Below are 19,717 nucleotides of genomic sequence, written 5' to 3' on the forward strand. Positions count from 1 at the left end.
ATCATAGGGTATTCAATTTGGATTTTAAATAATCCATTAAAATCTGAAGGTATTCAACAAGGATTGGAAACAGTCTTTTAAAATCTGAGTGTATTCAATTTAGATTTTAAAAAGTCAATCAAAATTTGGTGGTATTCAATTTGGATTTTAAAAAATCCATCAAAATCTGATGGTATTCAAAAGTCCATGAATTTTCTTTTATTTAAAAAGTTGTGGATTTTGAAGGATTTGCCAGTACATTTTTAATATCTTGAAATCTCTTCAAAATACATGAGATTTTGATGGATTTCTAAAAAACTCCACAAAATCTGCAAGACTCTACAAGATTTTGGATCAACTCCATCAAAATCCACGAAAAATTGAAATCAACGAAAATATTTTAAAATTCATAGATTATTAACAATCCTTTAAAATTTGAAATGAATACACCCCTAAGTTTAGGATTCTTATTCTCGAAAAAAAATTAGGTCATGTTCGTAAAATCTAAAAATGCAACGCAGCCAATTTAACAACTTTGTTTATAAGCTCGTGGCCCAATAGAATTAAATCAGCTCAGTTACTCCGATTAAATTAAACATCGTTTTCTTTTCACAAAATTGCCAGTTTCTGAAGCAATTGCAATTTCATCATCATACAAATTTTACTCACAATCAACTAACAATATACTCAAGTTACACACATCTCTCTAACCAATTTCGTGATAAATTAAAAGCATTGATTCGATTTAAAATCGATATATACATACATGTTACGCGTATGTATATACAACAAGACACAAATGGCGTAACAATCAATACAAAATGTCAGGAGGGGATCAAATTATGTTGTTACGATCCAATTCAGGGTCTTCAGAAGATGATATAGAAGGTCAAAATCAAATACATACAGCCACTACGAGCAGTGGAAAAGGTATTACAGATCTAATTAAGCGATTGGATCGGAGGTTTTCGTCGCCTCGGCATAAGCGTGATCAGGTGAAGACGCATTTGCGAGCTTCGTCCACGTCTTCGATAGATCGTGGAGATGGTGAGGATGAGATTTTGGGAGATGGTGCGCCTCCGGAGTGGGCGTTGTTGTTGCTTGGCTGTTTGTTAGGGCTTGCCACGGGACTTTGCGTCGCTGGCTTTAACCGCGGGGTGAGTTTTTTTGACTTAAGCAGTAGGATATTTAGGAATTGTCTATTTGTATGGTTTTTTGAGAGTAATGTGAGTTGAGTTTTGGTGAATTAGGGTGTATGTTGTGTTTTTATATTAGTAGTACATTTTATAGTTTATAATTTGCGTAATGGAATTGTTTATATATTGTTGATTTAGATGACATGTATGTTTATATGTAGTGCGATGTTTGTGCGTTTGCATTGTAGGATCATATCTACTTTTCATCGGCCTAAAACGTCCATATTTAATTTTTGAACATTTACAACTGAGTTAACAAATTACAGTTCAATATGTCAGATATTAGGATATTAACCTATGACAATTAAGTGTTGAAGGTATACGATCTCTTGAAGCCTTTCTGGTTTCAGGTTTTAGGGAAAGCTGGTAATTTCAAATTAAGAATGGGAAAGTCTTGAGTTAGAATTTCCTATTATCTCTAATATGTTTATAGTGGAGGTGGGATCAGTACAATAGATGCATACTAATAGCTACTTGTGATGAGTTTTTTTAATTAGAGTTGTGATTTCTTGGATAAAATTTTCGAGTTAGTACCGAAGATAATTTAAATTAATAGATTGATAGTGGAGTTTGGGGCTAATGGATGTAGCAATGAGGTGACGTGGACAACTGAAACATGATTTAGAAAGATATATCATAGAATTTGGATGAAATGCGGTGGGAGATATATATAATTTAGACGTGAAGAGGACTATATGTCTTTGTTCTGTGTTACCCAGATTCTTATTTAAGTTTAAGATACTCTGACATATTGACATGAATACATGAATAACTCAAATACATATTACATAATACATGAATAACCCGAAGAAAGACTTGTATCCCAGGCGCACATAATACATGAATGGGTCTGGGCAGGGACCCCAAATGAAGGTGCTGCCTGGCTCCGTCTACAAAGGTTGGCTGATACTTGGCATCGAATACTTCTGGTACCAGTCACCGGTGGAGTTATTGTTGGGATGTTGCATGGTTTGCTTGAAATATTAGATCAAATAAAGCAATCCACTTCTTCTCAAGGGCAGGGTTTTGATTTGCTTGCTGGAGTATTTCCATTTGTGAAGGCTATCCAGGCTGCCATAACCCTAGGTACTGGTTGTTCTCTTGGACCTGAAGGCCCTAGTGTGGATATTGGGAAATCATGTGCAAATGGGTGCTCTGCGATGATGGAGAACAACAACGAAAGGAGGATAGCCCTTGTTGCAGCTGGTGCAGCTGCTGGAATAGCTTCAGGTACCAAGTTTATGCTATTTTGAAATGTGTCATTGTTCTGTTTTTGGTATATTTTCACAGTTCACTATGTAGTGTAGGAGAGGCTTTTAAACTTTTTAGGTAGCAGTTGGTATGCTCCAAGTGTCTGCCACTTGCACTTAATATAAGTGAAATAGTAACTTAAACAGTAGCACAGTATTATTTTCCCATCACTCTCTTCTATTCTGTAGCATTGCATTCATCTGAAGCATAAGTAATAAGTTGTCTACTTTTTCTAGAAAATATTATATACCTTACCCTTTTCAGTAGACTTATATATCATTGTGCTAGGAATCTGGCTGATCGCCGCGGATGCTAATAGACTATTGTCACATGCTAAAATGATTTTGCAATTGTACACAAGCTTTTCTTTTTGCTACAAAATCTGACTGCCAACCCAGTAGTATGAAGCTGCATAAATATCTGATAGGTCATCATAGATCAATCTGTACCTTATCTAGAAAAATTATTATTAGTATTGTATTCTTATCAATTTTCTTCTTTTTTTCCATCTAATTAATATTACTACAAATTTCCATGTTCTCCCTTTGCTGATTATAGTAAAAGTTTTACCCTGACCTGATGAACCTGTGTATATCATGTCGATGACTTTTTTATTTTTTTCAAAGAGTGTGTTCATGACCTTATTATACCTTTTTCTTTCTAGGTTTCAATGCTGCAGTTGCTGGTTGTTTCTTTGCTATAGAAACTGTTTTAAGGCCTCTTCGTGCCGAAAACTCCCCTCCATTTACAACCGCAATGATTATACTTGCATCTGTCATTTCCTCTACTGTATCAAACGCTGTACTGGGGGAAAAGCAGGCTTTCACAGTGCCCACGTATGATTTGAAATCTGCTGCTGGTATTTTATCTAATTCAGTTCAGTTTACTGTTTGATCGTTAAGTGATTAACTAAACAGATTTAATCCGTGTACTTTAAATTGTATAGTTCTTTTCTCTATAGTATTGTTGAGTAAGTTCATTGCCTAGGTTATAAAGGATGTTGTGCTACGCATTACATCATGATATTGATTCTTTATTTATCTAGTAATAATTAGTTACTTTTACTAGAATGTGGACTATAATGATAAAATTAAATCGACCTGCTGGCATTCAGTCATACACCCCTGACTGCTCAAAATTTAAATATTGTATTCATGCATTAAAGCACTACATAAAGTGCTTGGCCGCTTTCCAGCAGCTGTTCCTTTTCTTATGAAAGTATATTTTCTTCCTGACGTAAAACTCTTTTCATATTTACCCATTACTAATATTAAATTTTTTTAATGTAAAATTGTATATTATTTTCTTTTTGTATCAGCTTGTCGTCATTTAGTTCTGTTTCCTCCGTCAAATTCTGATGTTCAACCTTATAGTTTTACTTTCTGCACATTAGTGGTCTCGTAGCCACCATGAGATATGGAATACTGATTAACATCTTAATAATCCCTTGATTAACATCTCCATACCTGGAATATTGATTATGATGCGTTGTATTTGTATATTACAATTTTGGTGCATAGCTCAAGTCAGAAATATGCACGAAATGCTGCATATAATGTCTCTCTTATGTCTCTTGGTCTAAAATTATAAGATCTCAGTATGGTTCTTTGCGTCTCCAGCAGTCCAGCTTGGCATTAAATGACTGTTCTAATTTGATAAAGAATGTGACAATTAAAATAGACATGATATGAAAATAGTACTTCAACACTTGGTTCTTAACAATTTGTTATCTATTTATAAGAAAATAAAGACGTTAGTGAATTTTGTGGAATTGCTATCTTTCAATTGTGGTTTAAATATCACTTGAATATTATAATTACAATATTTGTTTGATGCATCAAGTGTATATGTCCTGCATTTTTAAAATTTTGGAACACCTTTTATTCTTAATAATTATTAGGAGTTCTAGGATTATTTTGTAAAGACACATGTCCACTACTAGTTTCTATTTTTGTTCTCGCCTTGACCCTAAATTTTGTAATTGTAATTGATTCAACATATTTAGTTAGGTATGTCTTTTCCTTGTCTTGTAGAACTACCTCTATACCTTATACTGGGAATGCTATGTGGAGTAGTAAGTGTGATATTCACTCGTTTGGTAGCTTGGTTCACTCAAGCGTTCGAGTATATCAAAGAAAAATCTGGCCTACCACCTGTTGTATGCCCGGCATTGGGAGGCTTGGGTACTGGGCTAATAGCACTCAAGTATCCTGGGGTACTCTACTGGGGTTTTACCAATGTCGATGAAATTTTACATACTGGGAAGACAGCATCAGCTCCTGGAATCTGGTTGCTTGCTCAGTTACTCACAGCAAAAGTTGTAGCCACGGCTCTTTGCAAAGGTTCTGGGCTTGTTGGTGGCCTTTATGCACCGAGTTTGATGATTGGTGCAGCTGTAGGAGCTGTGTTTGGAGGTTCTGCTGGACAATTAATCAATTCAGCTATTCCAGGAAATGCTGCTGTTGCTGAACCACAAGCATATGCACTGGTACTGTGTTACTGAGTCAAAACCACTGTTCACTTGTACTATTATTTGATTGGGAAATGCTATAGAACTTTTCTGCCAACTGCAGGTTGGGATGGCGGCTACATTAGCATCAGTTTGTTCAGTACCCTTGACATCTGTTTTGCTTCTTTTTGAGCTGACGAAAGATTACAGAATACTGCTTCCTCTCATGGTATTTTTTCCAACCTGTTGCAATGTGTAGTCTATGAGTGAATTGGTAAAAGACTGCCTGATAATTTATACAATCAATAGAACCCCTAGATACATATAGCTCTTTAAAACTACATTATGCCTACTGTGACAACTAAGTCAAATTTTATGTAATCATACTCATCAGAAAATGGTTCCTGGTCACTGTATGGGTAATGAACAATGTTACTAGCATACATGGTTGCAGAAGTATGTGCACTGCATGAGAAAGCTACACTTCATGCATCAAATTTCTACAGACCTTACATTTTCAGAACTTGTCTTTCTTTTCAAACAGGGGGCTGTTGGGTTAGCTATATGGGTGCCTTCTGTGACAAATGAGTCCAAGGAGGGGGAGGCATCAGAGACAAAGGTAACAAGAGGTTACTCGGTTCTTTCACCAGTTGATGACAAAGATAGCATAGGTACTTGGCGTCGAACTGATGGAGATGGCTTGGAACTCTCTGTGATGGGAAGTGGTAGTCCCCGTGAACATATTGAGGAAGAATTATATCTGGAAAATTTAAAGGTTCTTTTTTACTGTATCCTGTATGAAACTGATAAACAATAGCAAAACATATCTGTTCTTGTGGTGTTATATCGTACTAGTTGTCATGCTGAACAAATGCTTTAGCTTTACAAATCTAGTCTTTTGTTTCTCAAATATAATCAATTTTTCTGCTGTAATCAGGTCTCTGAGGCAATGACAACCAAATTTGTGAAAGTTTTTCTAAAACATACCATAAGAGATGCACTAAGGTGCATGCATGATGGTCAACAAAATTGTGCTCTTGTAGTTGATACTGAAGATCATCTAGAAGGGATATTAACATTTGGTGACATCAAAAGAAGTCTTTCTGCCAGTGGTGCGTCCAGCAGTGATTCTTCAGTTCCAGATGTATGCAAGCATATCTGTATATGCAATCTTATATCTGTGTCCCTTCCCTGTTGATTTAACCTATAATCGACAAGATCTATTTCCGAAACTTTTCTGTGAAAATGTTCCCTAACAATTTTTTTTTTAATACAGCTACGTGAATCTCTTGTTTCTTCTATATGTACAAGAGGAATAAATTATCGTGGACATAAGCGCGGACTTTTAACCTGTTACCCGGACACAGATTTGGCAATCGCTAAGCAGCTAATGGAAGCCAGGGGAATAAAGCAGCTGCCTGTTGTTAACCGTGGAGTGGATTTTAAAGAAGAAAGGAAGCGCAGACTTATAGCCGTGCTCTTCTACGATTCAGTCTGGAGCTGTATCAGGTCATTTCAATTTTCCACTTACTGTTTTTTAAAAACACTATATTTTAAAAATAGGCAACTCAATGAAATGTCCTCAAGTTCAGCGTCACAGTTGCATTATAATGCTAATACGATGGGTATATTAGGTTATATATCCTTGAATTTTTATATCTTAATGTAGGACTTCTTGCCGGAATGAAGAGGTAATATACGAATATACATGCTGTCTTGTTTGTGCTGAACGTTAAGCAAAAATACATGTTTAAACAATTTTGTAATTCCAGTTTCTCTTACATTCTTTATAAAATTGACCCTTGTGACTTGAATACTCATGTTCTAGCAGTGTTACGTGTCCTAAGAAGTCATATACACTTTTTCGTATGATGGTCAAATTGAAAGACAAACATGTCCTTTCCAAGTTGTATCAGGAAAACCAAGTTGCATCTTATTCACAGTGCCAAGAATCATTTGAAATAACTGGCAGCAAAAGTGTCCCAAACTCAAGTAGCATAAGAACTAAATTACCATGTCAATCTAAGAGCCCCCTCCCCACCCTTCCTTTCCCTGTAAGGTTCACGCGGCCTTTTTTATTCATTAGTATATTAAATTCTTGATTGCTCTGTACTAGGGTAAAAGGATCCAGATATCCATCTTTTACGATTATTTTTTGGTCATGATTTGTAACTACTTGGTACACCGTTTTACATGTGAACAATGTGCGTATTTTTGTGATATTGCATCTATTCAGCAACTAGTCCTATTGTCCTGGTACTTGATTTCGTACTCCAGTATATTACTAGACGAACTGAATTAAATTGAAGGCTCGAATGTTGCATTCCACTCATATCAAGCATATTATGTCTGTGTATATATATGTTCTAACATTTCATGAGCGCTATAGAAACTTTTCTAGAAGTTTATTTCACTTTTCTGACATAATTAAATTAGAAAAATTTATTACTTAATACAAAATTTCAACCTGGAGGCTTTCGCCATCGATGGTCACCCTCTTTCCAAAGAAGATAAAGAAACAAATTTGGAGGGGGTGCAAAGAAAGTGTCATAACTTGGAGATGAGGGTAAATAATTTTATGTGCATGTTGTAGACTTGTAGTCTTACTTACCCATTTCCATTTCACACTTGTGCAGGGAGGGCGTAAATGGTCAGAAATTGTCAGCCAACCGAAAAAGAGAAGAGGATACTTCTGAGGAAAAGATTAGAAATGGTCATTAAAGAGTCCAAGAGGTGATTGTCAAAGCTTAGGCTTCCTCTATATGTGCCAACCACAACACCATATATATGATCAAAATGAAGTCAGGCACACTGCTGGGGTCCTTTACCATTGAAATTTTGCTGATGGTCGACATGGAAGTCTTGGCATTGAACTTAATCTCACTGTAGGAATATCTCGATGCTTGCATATTTTTGATGTAATATAGCAATATAAATATAAATATGTACATTTTAGTTTCAACCAGTAGAGCCTTTAGAGGTATTTTTACCAAGAAAACTTGGAATACAAATCAAAGATCAAACGACAAGTGCACCAAAGAGATTTTTTGATGGAGACATTTTTCTGTCTAAAATGAATTGCTGGGTGTATGCAGCTTGAGTTAAGTAAATTATCAATCACACAGCTGAATGTACCTATGAAAGGCGAAAGTGATTAAACATTTTAACAGTAATGTAGTTGAAATTTTATAGTTTCAGTAGGGTTCATGCCCAGGCTCAAATATATCATGTATGTTCTGACCTTCGATCTTCAAAGATCTAACCCAACCAAATCCCAAACATGATGTTGATTTACGTTTTAGGTTTTGAATTTAAATTTAGTTTCATTCAAAAACAATTGGATTTGAATTTCAAGAAACAACCCATACCAATCTATCATTATCCCTTACGGTTTTGATTATGTGCAACTGTTTGGAGAATGAGAAGAAATATAAATCGAGGAATTCTACAGTTTTCAAAAAAAAAAAATCCGAACGATAATTTGCTTCCTCGTAAATGTAAAGAACCCGCATGTGTGAATAAGAATCCCACTAATTAATTAAAACATGTATTGTGTATGAGAGTTATAATCAAACAAGTTTGAGTTCTTGCTCGGCACAAATTGACTATAAATATAATCTCATATTTTACCAAAGAGTACCGTTGGTTTGCGTTCTTCCTGCGAAACTTAGGTTGACTACATTAGCGATGGATGATAGCTTATCAGGGAGTGCTATACCCTTCGTCCAGAATTCAAGATCATTTTTCAAACCACCCCTTATCTTTGTTGGAGATTATTTTGCTCCCGTTTTAACATATATAAAAAAAACCACATCTTGATTAAAATTTATCATTCTAAAAATATATAATATTTTATACATTTTCTCAAATAAAAATTTAGTATTAAACACCAATTTAAATACCACATTTTAAACACCAATTTAAATACCATATCTTGTATTATCTGTACAATATTATAGGAATCGGAATATTATAAAATTGATAATCAATTCACTAAGATACTCAAATTTTGGAGCGCTTTACTATCTAAAAATTATCTGACCCAAAATATAAGATTAATCTATGTTTAGGGTCTGCTTATTTAAAAACAACTATATAACATTTAGCAAAAAAAAAAAAAACAACTATATAACTACTAAACTGGACCGATAACCTCTTCATAGTGTACCATTAATTTTAAGAACCCAAACAAAATAATAAAATATTAATAATTCATACATCAAATAAAATATGAGCTAGTATTTTATAATATATAAATGATATAAAAATATAATACCAACAATATTATTACAATTATATATCATATCAGAGCAAGTCCAATAATGTCCTACTAAATATTTTATAAATATAATAAAATATTATGTCTTAGTGATTTAAGACAATTTTGTTGTATACCAAATCCAACAATATGCCTTATATTTGTATCTTATTACTAAAGTAATAATAGATTTGAATTATAATGAGAAGGGAAAGTAAATAACCACTAGAATATTGTTGGAGTTAGGGGTGTTCATGGGTCAGGTTGGTCGGGTTGAAGGCGTTTTTACGACCCAACCCAATTAAATCGGTTTAAAATTTTTCGACCCACCCTGTAAAATATAAAATTGTAACCCAACCCTACCCGTACATCGTTTTGGGTCGGGTTGGTTTGAACTGATTGAATAATTATATATAAAAAGCGTTTTACTACTATATATAATTGATAATTTTGAATAGTAGAACTTACGATTATAGTACTATTCTTTAAATCTGATTAAACTGAAATTTTAGTAATGTAAATCATGTCATAAATCATATACACATACACAAAATGTAACTATAATTAAAAATATTTATATTGTATAAATTATAATGTGCAATTACATATACTATATATATTATATTTAAATTATCGAATGAGGTGTAAATTGAGCGAAAAAATCTTAAACCCGTACCCAACTCATCTAATGCGATTTGAGTTTATTTTAAGCCTTGATTGGGTTTTTTTTAAACGGTTTAATCGACCTAAAAGACTTGGGTCAGTTTGATACTCATTAACACCCCTAATTGGTGCACTCTTTGTCAACTCTCCAAAGTGTAGAAGATTGTTAAAACACTCTTTTGTCTTATTACAAGTTTTTAGACCACTTTTGGACTTGCTATTATAATGTGAAATTTTTCATAAAACCTTCCGCGCCTCGCACATTTAAAAACAAAACTTTCAACTCTTTATCCCAACCAATATCCCCAAACTCTCAGGCCCCATTATTTCGGACTGAAACTGGATCAGGGTCAGCCTGGGGGGATGCCTACCCCTGTAATAATAGAGCATAAACTATAAATAAAACCAAAGCTCAAACTTCAGTTCAAATAGTAGCAGGAGCTACTATGTGTATATATCACCTTTTGGTAAAATTTTGGTCCTAATGTCACTCCCATACAAATTAGTCAAAACCAACAAAATACAATGGAATTGTAGCACAATCTAAAGAGTCCCATGATATATGGAGTTGTGCTTTCTATTTCCTTCAAACAAAAGGAAAATGTGATGGAACAGCAAAATTTTACATTTGAGGTCCAAGAGGATACCTACTCATATACTGTTGATAGCCAGATGAACCGTTGCTATTGTTCAAACTAGGCTCCGACATCGGCTCCAGTTTTGGTTCTCCTTTCGGAAGCATGAAGTCCATATCACTCATTGGCCGGGGCTGTCCATAAAAGGGGTGGTTTGGCATTACAGGCATCTTACCTTCATTAGGACCTAATCCAGCCATTCCCAGATTGGCCAAGCTTGGTTGGTTCATTCCAAATCCAAAGCCATGGGAAGGTCCCATTTGCTGTCTTCCAGGTAAACCAAATGAGCCTACTGACCGAGGCCTCTCAAATTGTGCCATGTTGTTCTGAAGCTGCGATAGCTGAGGTCTGTGAACATGGGACTGAGATGCACCAGCAGATGAAGGTGCTGTATTAGAAGCACCAGAGTTTATATGACTGCTGTTACGAGCAGCAGGAACATCGTGATTATGCTTCCCTTCATAAGTGGTTATAACTGATTTAAGATCATGGGAAGCCCTCTCCACATGTTTCCTTACTGTACAACCAGCATTTGTGCACTTGTAGTAACTCCTGCAAAGTTAAGTAGAACATCACATCAAATTTAACAGCATCGTATGCAATATTTAGTGGTGTATTAGCATTACGGATGCAAGCCTATACAAAGATATGAAGAGAGAAGACTTGAAATTATTTAAAGAAGAAAAAAGATATAATACAAATACCTTGGGTTCGGATTTCCTTTTACTACTTTCTGCCCGTACTTTCTCCAGCGATATCCGTCATCAAGAATGTCCACCTCACTTGTTGTCTGCACCACAACTCGAGGCTCTCTGATAGCTCTGGTGGCACCACTCACTTCAGTTGCATAAGCTTCAACTTTCCTGGAACACAGAGACGGTCGAATGATTATAATAAAGGACCTAATCAGAATGATTACTACTCAAGGGTAACAAACCTTCTCTTTGATTCAGACTCGTCTTCTTCACCGTCGTAATCTATTGAAGCACTTCCATGGGTGGCACGTTCCTCGTCTTCATCATTTGAAAAAGTAGAAGAGCGGTCCACTTGCTCACCTGATTCAAATTGAGCACCTCCCTGTACCTGCACTGCAGAAGAATTGTTTCCATACTCGGGTCCCATAGCAGCTGATGTGACCTCGAAGTTATCATGCCTCCAATAAGAGGCTCCTGCAGAAGTTCCCCTTTTCATGGTTGTTGAAGCTAAATCACCGTCAACAGCAGGTCCGCCTTGTTCAACTATATCAAGTTGCATCTCATTGAGTGCATTGGAGGATCCAACGGCCGACCTTCGACTAGGAGGAGGTTTAGGGTGATTATGAGCCCCTTTATAGATAATCTCTGTTATGTGACCTTCATGAGATCTCTCAACCTTTTTCTTGACTGGACAATTTTGATGTGTACACTTGTAGTAACTACGCGGATAATCACTTCCCTTTACTTGCTTCTGTCCATATTTTCTCCAATTATATCCGTCCTCAGATGGGGCATTACCCACATTAGTATCTCCATTGACCCTTTGTTCAGCATCCACATCTTGCTGCTCATTTAGAGGTGGAGAAAGTTCTGCATACAAGCAACAGGTTGATGATTACGTCAGGTGATATTTACTGATCCTGGTATGCTTTGGAGTGGATTTTTGGGACAAATCACATTGAAGATGTAACGTGGTTCCAGTTTGAGGGTTACCTTTGCGAGGTTCAACACTTTGAGGCATATAGGAGTTGCCTGGTTGAACTGAAATCTCCGTTCCAGGAAATGATTGTCGAGGAAGAGTTGATGGAGCTCCCTAGTCGGCAAACCAAGAAGGAAACAAAAGTTTAGACGAACATATATGCAAATAACTGAATATTACTAGTGAACCTTGCAACTTCTAGTACAAATCAATTCCCTACTCCGGTGAATGGTCAGCATCAATATTTAATCATGGATTTTTAGAAGATGTTAATTAAAATGTTTATATACCACTTTATCAAGCACGTAAGTACTATAATGTTATTCCCCTGCAAATCAACGTGTGCATATTTTTGCATGAAAGGCAGAAGGTTAAAAGATGCTGTATTTTTCAGTGTATATGGTACAAACTTTCGTAGTAGAATTACTTTGCTTACCGCACCAAGAAAAAGTGAAGGATTGGATTCCGCAGCAGGCTTAAATGCGAAGGCTGAAGAATTTATGTTATCAAAGAAATCATCCTTACGCTTATCAGGTCCTTCCATCTTGAAAATAGAGCTTCGGCCATTACCACCCGAAGCAAATGGAAATTTTCCAGTTGTTGGAGAAGGCTGAACCTGCGGTGGAAGAGCATAAGAAGCAAGTTGACAAAAATGAACAAGAATAAACTTTTCATATGACTGTATGTATGGTACTGCATGAAAGTAACTGCAGTACTCATATTATGAGATGAACCTTGCTGCAAGGAACCGAACGTGTATTACATGGTTGTCGCGGTCAATGGATGTCCGGCTGTCGACTAGTCATCAAAACTAGTCAACATTAGCATAGCGGCCATAAATATAAAATTACCAAATAGTATTAAATATGAACATCTCTTTTTCTTCCATTCTATTTACATACATATAATATACGCTATACATGTACACACACACATATATACATCAGTTTCACTTAGACATACCCGGTTTTATTTGTGTGTGTGTGTGTGTGTATCAGTTTCCATACATACATATACACACTTCCTGCTTCCCGTTGAAGTCAGGTCCAAGCATCTACATTTAATTTTTATTCCCACTTCCCGATATGTATATATATACAAAGGACAGACCGTAAAACATATCCCACTCAAACCATCTTTATGTAAATGCTTTGTAGAGAAAGACAGATACCATGTGCTAAATCTTACCAGCGAATTCGATAGAAAAACAGGGGAATCTAGCAGGGTAGTTGGACTAAGACCCGGAGGAATTGTTAAGTAAGGAGAATGCATTCCTGAACTCTGTGAAAGGTCAGCAGGTCTGATGCTTTCGGTATCTAATCTTGGAGCACTGAAACCAGCTCTAGCAGCCATCCTTTCTGATAGACCTTTTCGCAAGCTTGATTTTTGTTCAGAAGATGAACCTGGATCAGTAGATTGATTATTACCTGCACCAGCTCCTCCATTGTTCTTCTCTTCTGCATTTCCTGCCATATTATTCTCTGAGGTGGGTGGAAATAAGGTCCCTCCTTTGTTATCACTTGTTAGATCAGGAAATGACCTAACATCATCACCCAACATTGATGAGAAAAAGGACCTCGGACTAGGGCTTGGAGGCATCCAGTCCCCAGCCATGGTAACATGGTCATTAAATCCACCCATGGTAATTATTAGCCTCCTTGACAGTTGATTTACTTTGTAGATTCGAAAAAATTAAAATGCAGTAATGGTATACCTGAAAATTTGCATCAGATGAGAAAGTGGAAAGAAAAACAAATCAGTTTGAAGAGTCTAGAACACCGTTCGAGCACGGGTATTGCACATAATTAATTTCTCAATCCAAAAAAACTCAACAGGTCCAGATTTCAACTGTAAAATTTAATACAACAAAAAGAAATATTTCACACAGACAAGTGAATACAACCGTAAAATCTAATAAATGTTAACAAGGTTTGCATATGACATTCCATAATTAAAAAGTGGATGAATTTAAGAAAGCATACCACGTATATTCTATACTGTGCATAAACAAACTTAAAGCAGATAAGAAACTTCTACATAAAAGATATTTTCAGCAATTAAATATCTGCTATACCTAAAACTCTATGTAAGAACAATCAAGAAAAAATAAGTATCGGCACATTAATAGCAACCATCTATACCCCAAATATAATTTCAAAGAGTCCCCATGAACAAATACATCAAATTGAAAATAGGTCAAAAGAGTAAATTTAGAAAATATGAAAGTTGAATTACATATACACACAAACACAAGGTATGATTTTCCAGATGAAATGGACCCTATATATTAAAACTTGAAACCACGTCAGAAAAATTAGGCATCCAACATCTATTAGACATAAAAAATAAGACCTTTACATGTGGTGCAGATTTCATCATATAAAGAAACAGAAAACAGTTTGAAAAGTCTGAACCACCACTTCAAGCACGGGTATTGTACATGATAAATTTCTCATTACAAAGAATCTCAAAGGGTCTATACTTCCACTGTAAAATCTATACAACAGAAAGATACATTCCAGACAGACAAACTACAGATCCATCTCAAAATGATTTGTGTTAACAAGGTTTACACATGCTGATTCGCAATTGAAAAGCAGCTATATTTCAGAAAGCTTACAATGAATAGTCTATATTGTTGAAAAAAAATTACATACTTAATGCAGATAAGAAACTTCTACATAAAGTTACTCCCACCAATTAAATATCTACTAAGCATTAAAACTCAGTATAAGAAAAATCACCAACAATTAAAAACAATAAGAAAGGGAAGGAAAACATGAGCATCACCACATTAACTAGCAACCATTTATACCCCAACTATAATTATAAGGAGTCCCCCATCAACATACAAATCGAAAGTATAATTAAAAGGTTGAAAGAGTGAATTCACAAAATATGAAAGCTTGACCACGCCCACACATACACAAATGAAAATAGGCAGAAAGTGTGAATTGACAACATTTATAGCTCATACACAAAAACACACTTGAAACATTTTATTGCTCACACAAACACACACACACAAATTAAGTAGGAAAAAAGAATCAATTCACAATAAATTAAAGTTGATACACATACACACAAATGAATATAGGCAGAAAGAGTGAATTGACAACATTTTATAGCTGACACAAACACATACACACACAAATGAAAATTGGCAAAACGAGTGAATTCACAATATATTAAAGCTGATAAACCAACACACAGAGACAATTAAGCTGATATATTAAAGAGTGAAAAAGATGTGATTTTCCGGATGAAATGGACCCAAAAATTAAAACCAAATATAATTTAAGATCTAACAAAATTCATAACAACTAGGCATCATCCAGCATCCCCATATAGACATAAAAATGCAATCTTTACAAGTATGTTATATATATCCAAAAGGGGTGTATGTATCTATATAAAAAAGCAAAAAAAGACATTGATGATCCAGACAACAAAATTCCCAAATCAGAAACACATAACAAAAAAAGAAAAACATTAACAAACATTCAATCATTAAAAACCAAACAATCAATCACCTAAAAACAACGCAAAAGCAGTAAAATCAAGAAGGCCCTTTTTATACCTTATTTATTCTGGTTCAGCTTGATAACTTCCACCCTTGTTGCCAATTTTTGTTGTATGTAAGTATATGTTTGGGTAAAGAAAAAAGAAAAGAAATGGTATATGTGTGTATATATATGTAAGTATATATTATAATAAAGGGGGTAAACATAAAATGGGGAAGGGTGATGATGAGAAGATCTCACAATCAACAGAAAATAATAAGGGAGAGGTGGGGTGTTGTGGTGGACCTTATATGTTTACATAAAGATGGAATCTTGAGAGAGAGAGAGAGTAGTAAGAGAAAAGAGGTTAAAAACTTTGTTTTGTAACAGATGTTTATCCATACATTCATTTCTACAGAGGCCTCCCCTCTATTTTATTATTAAATTTATGTTCTTTTTTGTATCATTCCATTACATCAGTGCTATTCACCTACTTGCTCATCATGGGAATTGGCTGGGCTGGGCCGGGCTTTGGGCCTTTACTTGAGACTTGAGAGATTTCTACACAGATCATCAATAAAACTAGCTTATTAATTTTATTTGGAATTTTATTTTGAATTTTGTGTCTACATTTTTTTTGTAACTTTTGATATAATAATAATGTATATAATTGTGGAGAAAACTTCTGTTAATATCACGTTTTAATTGGATACTTGCATACGTAACATATTTGAGAGAATAATATGTTTTACAATATTTTTATCGTAATATATATACGTGATAAATTTTTATTTATTCGTACTTTTATACGATTTAAATCTATAATTATGAACGGTTAAATATCTCTTTGATTAATCAAGAAATGTTAAAAAGAACTTTGAATGATCATATAAATAATAATGTAGGTAAACAAGTTGTTCCTGTTTTTTCACATTTTTCATACCCGAAGAATAAATTTATTATCTCTATTATTTGAAGGGTAATTTTAACTTCTTTCAAAATTTTAAGCGTTATGAATCGACCGTAAGATCATATGAAAATCAATGAGTCGACTTGAAGATTGTATGAAAATTTTTAAACGTGTTAACGCTTATTTTCAAAAATATGTAATTTGACAACAGTATTATATCGAAAGAAAAAATAATGTCCAAGTATATTAAATTTAATGTGGATCATAGTATGTAATTTAATTCCGCTACTTTGTTAAAAAGGAAAATTTTGTCACATATATAAGATTTAAAGTAAACGATGATATTTAATTTAACGTAATTATTTTGCTACTTTGTCGAAACAAGAAAATTTTATCAAGCTCATTAAATTTAATATGGGCGACGGATGTAATTTAGCGCCATTATCATATCAAAAGAAGAAAATTTTGTCAAGCACATTAAATTTGACATAAATATTATTGTGCAAAATATTAGGGTATGTTATCATTTGTAGGGTAGAGCGCGGATCAGTTTATGGCGGTTTTTGAAAAAACTATAATCGAAACCACAGCTTCTCGGTTTTTGAAATTTAAAATCACAATCGAAACCATCGGTTCGTTTTCGGTTTGAAAAATCTCGGTTCGGTTACAATCAAAATTTTCGGTTTAGACACCACAAGAAATGAAAATGAGAAAATTATTACAAACTCAACAAACAAAAAACAATTTGAATATTAGTTCTAGTAGTTTAGATAATTTAAATACCAAAAATCTAGAACATAAATAAACATTCCCATTTCTGTTACATACCGGAGCGCCATGGCAAGACCAACTCTTTTTGTATGATAACATGATTTCGTTCGTACTATTAATTAGAATTATTATTATTTTTTTTTCAGGATTAATCGAAATTATTAAACATTCTTATGACATGAAACTAATTAATGTATAACTATTGATTTTTAGCTTATATTATATTAGATATATAACTTTTTCCTAAACTTTTGTAACAAAGTCAAATGATGAAGTGTTAATACGAACCTAATTCGCTGAGTACATACTTACCGTATACAATTTTCGGAGCTTCTGCTTTTCATTTGTGATCACATTTAACTTGATGTGCACATATGTCAAGGTAAACAAAAAGAAGACATATCATGGTTATTTTATATAATATTCATATTCATATATATATATAATTTATTTATTTAATTTAATAATTGGATCGTTTTCAGGTTTTTTGTTCGGTTGCAAGCTATAACCGAAGCCGAAACCGAACAATCGGTTTCAGTTTTATTTTTTCCGTTTCGGTTAAGATTTAGCCGGTTCATATCATTTTCAATTTTTAGCGATTTTGGCTTCGAATTCGATTTTATTTAGTTCTTGTCAGCCCTAGTAACTTGTACTCAGCATAAAATGAAATAATAAGTTCGACCAAAATATGATATTTATAATGTTCATATTTATAGCAGATCAGTCTTTCTCTATAGATTCTATATTTCTCAACATTCAGTTCATACAAAACTCAGATTAAAAATCCCATTAAGTGATTTTCATGATATTTTACAGATGATATGAGAGTAATTGAAAATTCGCAGCCGGTCTAAAACATAATTACACAGTAAGGTGTAAAACCTCTCATAGGATTTAATTTTAGTCATGACAGGTTCGTAATACTCAATTATATGTATAATATTATCATATTATAAGCCATGTTGAAATTTAAATTATACTCATTTCGTGTATGTATAATATACAATATAAAGTACTCGCACAAAGTATATATAGGGAGAACTGACTAAGAGTATGAATTTACTTTATGAAGAAATATTGAAAACATATGTTTTAATTTTTTTATCTAGTGCTAAAGTGGAGAAAAAAGTGGGGATTGTTGGGCTTTCTGAGAAGCCTTAACTCCACATTAGTATAATATTGTCCGCTTTGGGCCGAGTCCGCACGGGTTTATTTTTGGGCAACTCCCAAAAGGCCTCATATTAATGAAGTTTATCTATAGGTTTATATTCTAACAATCTGCCCTTCCCGCAAACTATGTGGGCCAACTCCTAACAATCTCCCCCTTCACACATCGAGCTCGACAACTGCGGAATCTACCACCTGATTGTGTTATCTGCTCCCTCTGGGCTCATGTTGGAATTATTCTGGCTTTCTGCCTCCCCCCAGCCCATACTGGAAGGCCCATCTGCCTTTTCCTTGAGCTCATACTGGGTAGCCCATCTGCCTCCTACTAGGTCAATTCTTGGAGCCCAAGTGAGATTGTCTGGATCGTAACAACCATGGCTCTGATACCACTTGTTGGGCTTTCTGAGCAGCTTTAACTCCACATTAGTATAATATTACCCGCTTTTAGTCGAGCCCGCACAGGTTTATTTTGGGCAACTTCCAAAAGGCCTCATACTAATGGAGTTTATCTGGTTATTTATATTCTAGCAATATGCCCTTCCCATAAACGATATGGGACAACTTATACAGGGATGTACAAGGCTAATATTCAATTTTAAGTTATGATTTACTCATTCTCTAATAAAATCATAATCCTCACATTTATTATTTGAATGATGTACTCAACGTCAGACTAGGTCTCAATCACTAATCTACCATCGTCAAAAAATCATATTAATGAAAATTTTATTGAGATCTTATTTATGAGACATTGGTAAAAATAAGTAGAAGTTATATCTACAAATTTCTATACTGATTTTTTTTGTCGACCTAACACTATTCTTTTTCTTTTTTTTCTTACAAGGTCGATGTGAGTAGATATGGTGATCCTAATAATATTAGATGAAATGATGTATTGAAACTTTTGATAGCAAATATTGTTATGTATTTTAAATATCTATTATTGTCGATTTTACTTTAATATTATATGACTGGTCATATTGCGAGTAAACAAACGATGTTTGTTGGAACCAAATCGTTATCAAAAGTTTAAATAGTCGCCAGTTTTGCAATTTTTAATGTCACATAATATCTAATATTTTTTTTACCGTCGTTTATGAGTTTTATGATTTCTCTTCATAATAGTAGTTAGAACTAAAAAACAAGTAAATACATAAAAAAAATTATTGGGAAAAAAACAAAAGCTCGGTACGAATCACGGATATGTTAGATATTAAGTGTACAAGTGACTTGAATGAAGAGGAGGAGGTGAATGTATTCT

The 19,717-nt window shown here is 34.3% G+C and overlaps 2 protein-coding genes across 2 annotated transcripts; one reads left to right on the forward strand and one right to left on the reverse strand.

The window, feature by feature from the left end:
• Positions 1–538: 538 nt before the first annotated feature.
• LOC141707667 (chloride channel protein CLC-f) lies at positions 539–7,949 on the forward strand. Its single transcript, XM_074510969.1, has 9 exons — positions 539–1,136; positions 2,003–2,405; positions 3,091–3,285; positions 4,460–4,914; positions 5,000–5,104; positions 5,420–5,650; positions 5,813–6,019; positions 6,152–6,384; positions 7,512–7,949. Exons 1-9 carry the CDS (start codon positions 801–803, stop codon positions 7,594–7,596), a joined length of 2,250 nt encoding a protein of 749 aa, XP_074367070.1. The 5' UTR covers positions 539–800; the 3' UTR covers positions 7,597–7,949.
• A 2,265-nt stretch (positions 7,950–10,214) lies between these two features.
• LOC141707668 (putative WRKY transcription factor 2) lies at positions 10,215–16,000 on the reverse strand. Its single transcript, XM_074510970.1, has 7 exons — positions 15,686–16,000; positions 13,294–13,819; positions 12,542–12,721; positions 12,120–12,219; positions 11,369–11,996; positions 11,136–11,294; positions 10,215–10,983 (listed from the first exon to the last, which is right to left on the reverse strand). Exons 2-7 carry the CDS (start codon positions 13,744–13,746, stop codon positions 10,419–10,421), a joined length of 2,085 nt encoding a protein of 694 aa, XP_074367071.1. The 5' UTR covers positions 13,747–13,819; positions 15,686–16,000; the 3' UTR covers positions 10,215–10,418.
• Positions 16,001–19,717: the final 3,717 nt, after the last annotated feature.

Source organism: Apium graveolens, chromosome 2 (genome assembly GCF_009905375.1).
Source record: "Apium graveolens cultivar Ventura chromosome 2, ASM990537v1, whole genome shotgun sequence".
NCBI classification, from domain to species: domain Eukaryota; kingdom Viridiplantae; phylum Streptophyta; class Magnoliopsida; order Apiales; family Apiaceae; genus Apium; species Apium graveolens.

Bases quoted from the DNA above. Each gene is read 5' to 3' on its own strand.
- LOC141707667 (XM_074510969.1), top strand. From the start codon at position 801: ATGTCAGGAGGGGATCAAATTATGTTGTTACGATCCAATTCAGGGTCT. The intron at 5,651-5,812 runs GTTCTTTTTTAC...TGCTGTAATCAG, and splicing joins TATATCTGGAAAATTTAAAG to GTCTCTGAGGCAATGACAAC. The intron at 6,385-7,511 runs GTCATTTCAATT...ACACTTGTGCAG, and splicing joins TCAGTCTGGAGCTGTATCAG to GGAGGGCGTAAATGGTCAGA.
- LOC141707668 (XM_074510970.1), bottom strand. From the start codon at position 13,746: ATGGGTGGATTTAATGACCATGTTACCATGGCTGGGGACTGGATGCCT. The intron at 12,722-13,293 runs GTAAGATTTAGC...CTTCCACCGCAG, and splicing joins TTTTTCTATCGAATTCGCTG to GTTCAGCCTTCTCCAACAAC. The intron at 11,997-12,119 runs GTAACCCTCAAA...GCTTGTATGCAG, and splicing joins AAGTGTTGAACCTCGCAAAG to AACTTTCTCCACCTCTAAAT.